General features: G+C 36.0%; 1 protein-coding gene across 12 annotated transcripts in view; it reads left to right on the forward strand.

Annotated features, from left to right (window-relative positions):
* Positions 1 to 5444, forward strand: part of LOC135103276 (cAMP-dependent protein kinase type I regulatory subunit-like) — a 76430-nt gene extending 70986 nt beyond the window's left edge. For all 12 annotated transcript variants that reach the window (XM_064009323.1, XM_064009330.1, XM_064009325.1 and 9 more), the window contains 5 exons: positions 610 to 810; positions 2396 to 2615; positions 2774 to 2977; positions 3371 to 3458; positions 4258 to 5444. In XM_064009323.1, the coding sequence (XP_063865393.1) occupies positions 610 to 810; positions 2396 to 2615; positions 2774 to 2977; positions 3371 to 3458; positions 4258 to 4342 (798 nt within the window). In that variant the 3' untranslated portion in view covers positions 4343 to 5444. The remainder of the gene's footprint in view (positions 1 to 609; positions 811 to 2395; positions 2616 to 2773; positions 2978 to 3370; positions 3459 to 4257) is intronic.
* Positions 5445 to 7586: the final 2142 nt, after the last annotated feature.

Here is a 7586-nt window from a genome sequence, read left to right on the forward strand (position 1 = left end):
GTTCAGGTGTCTTATCGTGGTGGACAGTAAATATTTTGTATACAGTACATCATAAGTATCCAGTACACTCTGCAGTAATAAATACTTTATTTGTCTATAAACGTTTGTAATGTTGTGTAGTATGTACTCATGTTTTGTTTCCAGGATCCTATACAGCTTTGACTTCTTAACAAATGCCTCAAAATGCCCAAGAATGTGAAAAGTCAATCATGGCATATACCGATTTTTATATTTTGTTGTTGTATAGCTTCTTAGAATCTCCATTTCAAACTAGCTCAAAATGCTAAATTTGAACTGATGTATAGTTTTTTTTTTTTTTTTTTTTTTTTTTTTTTTTTTTTTTTTTTATGTACCGGAATAAGATTAGTCTTTTCTAATGTGTGGCACAGCAGCAATGTTAACAGGCACATGTTTCCCTGGAGAGACATAGCATCATGTCAGCCAAGCCTTATAGGACAACTGACATCACTCTGGCATTAATGTGATCATAAATTACTCTCTAATATGATATGTGAGACTCCTGGTTGGCACCACCTCATCACATTATGGAGGCAGGACTGGCAGGTTATCATGCTCTGCTCTTACACACTCCTTGGCCTCCTTTGCCAGGTGGTGCCCAAAGACTACAAAACTATGGCTGCCCTTCAGAAGGCTATAGGGAAGAATGTCCTCTTTGCCCACCTGGACGAAAATGAGCGGTCTGACATCTTTGACGCCATGTTCCCTGTCAACGCCCTGCCGGGGGAGGTGATCATCCAGCAGAACGACGAGGGTGACAACTTCTACATCCTGGATCAGGGGGAAGTGGAGGTAAGCACGGGGAGATTGTGTGTGTGTGTGTGTGTGTGTGTGTGTGTGTTTCAGCTTTTTGTTTTGTTCTAAACTCTCTCTCTCTCTCTCTCTCTCTCTCTCTCTCTCTCTCTCTCTCTCTCTCTCTCTCTCTCTCTCTCTCTCTCTCTCTCTCTCTCTCTCTCTCTCTCTCTCTCTCTCTCTCTCACACATCACATTTGCATAGTTTTAATCTATCAAACACAGCAGCCAGTGTTTTTGGATGCAATAATCAGATATAAGAACCACCTGACTCACCTACTGTAGTGACTTTTTATGTACAGGAAATCAGCAGTCATTGTCTGTCATGTATAATGTATTGGTGCCTCCCTTGTCCATCATCATGCTGGGAGTGACTGTCCTCATGAAGTTTATTTTATTTATTTATTTTATTTTATTTATTTTTTTCCTTATTAAATCTTCCCTTTCCAACAGTGACTGACAAGGCTAAAAGTGCAAATTATGTGTGTGTGAATGTATGGTGTTTTTTCTGGGCCACCCTGTATGGGATTGCCAGCTTGGTATAGAGAAAGATTAGGTCTTGTGAACAAATCTTCCTTGACTCAGCTGCTGATTAGCTTGTGTGTGGCATAAGAGTGTGGTAAATTCTTAAAATTATTATGGAGGTCTTGGTAATATAGTAGGAAAAAGGATGAGTTGCAAGTGGGTGGACATCAAGGCCAGTAAAGGTTTATTTGATAATGAAGGGAGTTTGATGGTGAGGAAGAAGGCAGTACTCTGTTGAATGATATCAGCTGTGTGAAGATTTACAGAAATGACAGAAAGATGGTGAGAGAGCTACATTAGATCAGCTTTATTCATATATATAGTCATGTATGTAATGTCTTTAGCACAGAACTGAGTTTTGGGGATGGAAAGAAAACGACATCATTATCCATTTTTTTATTTATTATGTAATCTGGTTGCAGCTTTATTTTTTTTTTAGTTATTGAGCTTTATAGTCTTACTTTTAATTTTCAGTTTAGTGATAATAACACATTCAGTAATTCTTTTATTATGAACAAGGAACTTCTAGAATTTGTTTTTTCCTTATTTTATCTTAATTTATTTTATTATTTACATATTTATTTTATTTTATTCTGATCATTAATATTTTTTTTTACTGTCATCATTGTTCTAAAATTAATTCTTCCATAAAATAAATCCATGATATAGTTTAAGAAAGTTGTTGTAAGGCAGCCTTACCACCATCAGCACTGCCGTTCATGCCCTGCCATAGATTACAAGCGAGACATTGACACTGACATGACATTGCATTAATAAGTGAAATAATTCCTTGACATTCATCTTAAATATGGTATAGAAGGTAGTCCATTTGGGTTTTTCTCAAGCTTCTCACCAAATGTATGGGAATTATTGGTTGTATAGAAAAAAAATATATAGACTGCATATAAAAATTTGATAAAAAAAAGTGCAGCTGTGGATTGTTCACATCACCTTGTAGACTTCTTCCACTCCATCCCACCATTTTTCACTGAGTCTCAGCTGCTTTATACTTGTTCCTCTTTCAGTAAATCAGTAAATCAATATTTTTATTGTTCAACAGATTTTTGTTGATGGTGAGCATGTTACAAGCATTGCTGATGGAGGAAGTTTTGGAGAGTTGGCTCTCATCTATGGGACTCCCAGGCAAGCAACTGTGAAGGCAAAAACTGATACAAAGTTGTGGGGCATCGACAGAGACTCATACAGGCGGATCCTTATGGGGTCAACTATCAGAAAACGCAAAATGTATGAAGAATTCCTCTCTAAAGTCTCCATTCTTGGTGAGTTCATGGCACTTTTCAGATGGAATTTTACAGTATTTCATATTTACATATGAAAATTAAATCATTTCCACATGGTTCCACAGAATGCTACTACAGCAATACATTTTTCTTTTCAAGTTAGTCAATCATGTCTGTCTGGTTTCTTCAATCTACAGAGTCACTGGACAAATGGGAGCGCCTGGTGGTGGCTGATGCCCTGGAGCCTGTGTCCTTTGAGTCTGGCTCCACCGTGGTGCGGCAGGGAGAGCCAGGTGATGACTTCTACATCATTGTGGAAGGAACCGCTGTGGTAATGCAGGCCCGCTCCCCGTCTGAGGAACCTGTAGAGGTTGGCAGGCTGGGAACCTCTGATTACTTTGGTGAGGAGTGGTTTTCTGTTATGATGAGCCACATGTTGCCTATAGTGTATAGTGATATACTATTCATCATTTCCTTATTATAAAGTGAAAATCTGCCCAGTGTGGATTTGTATAATGTGTGGCATGTCCAATAGTGAGATTGTTATATATAATAGAGACCTCAATAGTGCATCAGTAGTTGGTGTCATGGGAATGTAAAAATTTTTACAGATTTTAACTGTTACAGACATATCTCTTGTCACTCCACATCCTGCTGCAAGTGAAGGTCAAATTTGGGAAAATTAAGTGAAGGACTTAATTCATAGCTTTCTTAATTTCGCTGCAGTTTGTAAGTGTAATTAAGCAACTACATGATATGTTACTTATTATTATAATATGTTCTTAATTTTTCAGGTGAAATTGCTCTATTGCTTGACCGACCCCGAGCTGCCACAGTCATAGCAGATGGTCCTTTGAAATGCGTCAAGCTGGACAGGGCCAGGTAAAATGTCACTATCATGTATGCCAGACATTTGAAATATGATTTCTAAGGAACAGTGTATAAACCTGGTACACTTCCCCAGCCATTGATATTTTATAGTCCTTATGGTCAAGTACACAACTGCTAGTTAGAGATTTTACATGCTCACAGTATTATTCAGAACTACCAGCAGCAGATGTCTCTGGTGTTGGTATCTAATAATCCAGGTTATCCAATGCTTGAAAAAGATTTGTAATCCCTATTTCAGTAAAGCAAGGACAGTAGATAGACAGGTAAATTGGACAGTAAATATGGAAATGATGAAGCTGCTGTATGATGTCACAATAGACATCAGCTTGTGAGACATTGACCAGAAATGAAAGTCAAGATCTAATGTCCATACATTGGAAATTAATAATTTGAGATACTTGTAATGAGAAGAGAATGGTTAGTGAAAACAAATTGTTTGTGGAGGGCTTGGTATGTCTGGCAGGTGTGAAAGAATCAATTGTGGAGTGGTGGAGGTGGCCAACTGTAACACCCTCTGGTGGTTTGATCTTTTATGGGAAATTGAAAAAAATATAAATTGTAACAAGGATGTACAAAAGTGGAGTGGATGTTGTGGGTGTGAGAGGGAGAACTGTGTTGGGATTCTTGAAAGGGAGGTCGAAGGTTGAGCTGGACAATTTCATCTCTTGACTGTTTTTAGTATCTTCTATAGTTTAGGAAAGATCATTAGTTGCATACAAAATTTGTGTGTATTTATTGGAATATATTTATTCATGTTATTGCTTTTAACTTATGATTCTCTTTGTTTCAGATTTGAACGTGTTCTGGGCAGCTGTGGAGAAATTCTGAAGAGGAACATAGAGCAGTACAACTCCTTCATAGCTCTTACTGTGTAGATCTTAACATCCACTACGTACAGAACCTATGTATGCAATCATGTAGGCTTGTTTGTGCATAACTCTTTAGGCTCATGTATGCAACAACATATGCCCCTGTTTAGGTGCTGAAGTATGCTACCTTGTAGAGCCTGAGAAACAATACAGGAACTTTGTTTTGGAGTGTGTACACTTAGGGTTGATGGGTAGTCTTGAGTGCACAGATTTTATATAACCTTTCACTGGTGAAATGTACTGATTCCCTTTGGTAGTTTTTGATACCATTGGTAATAAGTACTGTAGCATGTACCACAGATACTAAGAACAATTTTCTGCCACTGGTCGCAAAAGTAGCACCTTTTACATCCTCAGATAACGGAAGAATATTATATTTTGAATGATGTATTACTATTACTTACAGTAATGTGTGTTTACATTTCAGTGGATACAGCATTGTTACCTCTAGTATTGGCACATGAAACCAGTTGTGAGCTTAAACAACCATATATTGTATGAAAGAGCACATATTTTACTGTTACTTTGTTTCTGCAAGTTTCTTATGCCATTTTGGTGGGGAAAGTTTACAAATCCATAAATTCTTAAATCACTGTAAATGCAAGTATTGTAACTTCTTAGCAGGATCTTTGTGATGGTGGCGACCAAGGTAGATGGAGTCTCCAGCTGAGCCTCGAGCAGCCGTCTGTCCCTGGCCAAGGGGGGTGTTGCATGCTGGCAGACACACACAGCTGCCTGCAGCAAGTATGCAAAGAATTTATCTCTTGCTACTACGGTGAAATTATCAGTTACTTTTGGTGACTGGTGTTGTATCACTAATGCTTTGTATTACTCTTGTTCTATTGGTCATGGTTTTAGGGGCCATTTTGATAGCAAAAAAAAATTATGGTATATAAAGATGCAAATATTTCAATATGAATCTATATATGTAAATCATAGAGTAAGGACTTGCTTTATTTACGTTTCCAGCATATTTACTTAAACTTTATGAAGATGCTTTAATTAGATTTTCTGACCAGCATTATGGCAGACTAAATATCTGATTAGTTTGTTAATTATTATAATTATTTTTATTAAAATGATTTTTCATTATTAAATCAGCATCTCCCATGGGTTTTGATTGTTACCACATACTTAAATGTTTTGATAATTTTATCTTTTTGGAACACATATACCTAATTAAAAACATTTCTCCTTGAGTGTTGGGTGAAACTATTATCTATTATTCATCTGCAGTAAGTATTGGTGGCTTAATTCACAACATTAAGGTATACTTGTTTCAGACAGTATATGAAGGGCCTGAGCTGTAGTATGTGCTTCTTTGCAGTGGGTCTTATTTTGGCCAGTTTATGACTTTGCTCAGAATACAGGACTATTTTAATATATAGTACTTCATTGCATCTGTATTGTCTCATTCATTAACTGTTTCACACTCATGTCCTCTTATAGTTTTATTTTTGGTATGAAAATAAGAAAATAGGTAGAGGAACAATATATACATACATTTGCTTATGTGATGTTTGAATAGGAAGGCTGTGAAGGACAAACTCTTACCTAAACCAAAGGAAAGCACTCATCCATATCTTATGTTTGTCATTTAAAGCACTGTATGAATAAATGTGTTGAAGTCAATGGGAAGAAAATGTTAACCATCAAAGATTGTAGGTGATCATTTCTGCCCAAGAGAAGAAAATGTTTTTGCATCTGTTTATTTTCAATGCCAGTAAAACATGGTGTATGGATAAACAGAGGCTCATATTTTTTGTGTTTTTTCTTGTTCTTATTATGGTGCTCAGTTAAAGTCATGCAGATGTCTTGTTCACTAATGTATGCAGAACATTTAGTGCGCTGGTATAGATCTAACATGTATTTCTTTCTTTGGCAGTTTATCAAAGGCTTTCACTCATATCAAATATAACCATGATGGCCAAAAGGTCTTTGTAGGCTATTCAACTAGTAGAACTGTACTAAGAGAACCACTAGAATCATAACAGCAGGACAGCAGTGTGTTTATTATTATTATTATTATTATTATTATTATTATTATTATTATTATTATTATTATTATTCACCATAAAAGATTTATGAATACCAGAAGGTAAAGTCGTGTACAGTCTATATCAAAATACATTTGTTCTGCTTCTACAGAAAAAATTAATGTATTGAAATGCAGTATTTTCTTATGGTAAATATTTAGCAAGACTTAAGAAGCTTCTGTAGTGTGACAGATCTAAACTTTGTCGTAGTTTTGCATTGATAGTACTGGTGTGAGTGAGAATAATGAATAGATGCAGAGTTTATCACCAAGAAGTGCATGCTTGATGTAGTGGCTTCTTTTAAAGCTTTTGGATCTAGATTCCTTTCACATAACTTTGTGTCCTATAACCAGTAATAGAAGGATATTCTTAAAAGGAATGGAAGATTAGAGCCATACCTTTATAATCTCTTCCTGAATGTTCATGCTAGCATCTATGATCATAAGCAGTTTATTATAATTAGCCTATCAAGCAAGTGAGGTGCACATTTCACACCCACCACTGTGATCTTTAATGCAGTTGAACTAAAAGCTTGTAACATTCAATAACTGGTCAGAATAAGCACCTGCTATAAGAAAAACAAGACTAATGCTACACATAAAGAATATAAGCTAATCAAGAAATCCTATAAATATTTGAAGTGTTCACCCAATGGATGTGAGATTTAAATAGAGGGCGAAAATTTGTATATTTATTTGCGTGAAGTACTTTATTTCAAGCTTCTTTTAAGTTCTTTACTCCATTATTATTATTATTGTTATTGTCATTATTATTATTATTATTATTATTATTATTATTATTATTATTATTATTACTATTATTATTATTATTATTATAGATTAACTGTGTGAAGTATGATAGCTTCTACTACAAAGTATTTCAGATACATTAAAAAATGTAAAATATCATATGGGAATGTATAATATTTCTAAGTTAATTTCTCTAAAGAGATAAATTATTGTTACTGATAAAATAAATTAATGACAATTGTGTGCTTTAGCTTACAGAATGTATTAGAGTTAGTGTAGCCGGAGGATGCGAGGCCCCGCCATGAGTGTACCCTCCCTGTGCCCCCTGCTGGGAAGGCGGGCATGTAGAGTAGCCGCTGCTTGTGTCCTCAGCTCCAGGAGGGAGAGGGGAGGCTAAGGGCGGCCAGTGTGTGTGTGTGTGTGTGTGTGTGTGTGTGTGTGTGTGTGTGTGTGTGTGTGTGTGTG

Source organism: Scylla paramamosain, chromosome 1 (genome assembly GCF_035594125.1).
Source record: "Scylla paramamosain isolate STU-SP2022 chromosome 1, ASM3559412v1, whole genome shotgun sequence".
Taxonomy (NCBI): domain Eukaryota; kingdom Metazoa; phylum Arthropoda; class Malacostraca; order Decapoda; family Portunidae; genus Scylla; species Scylla paramamosain.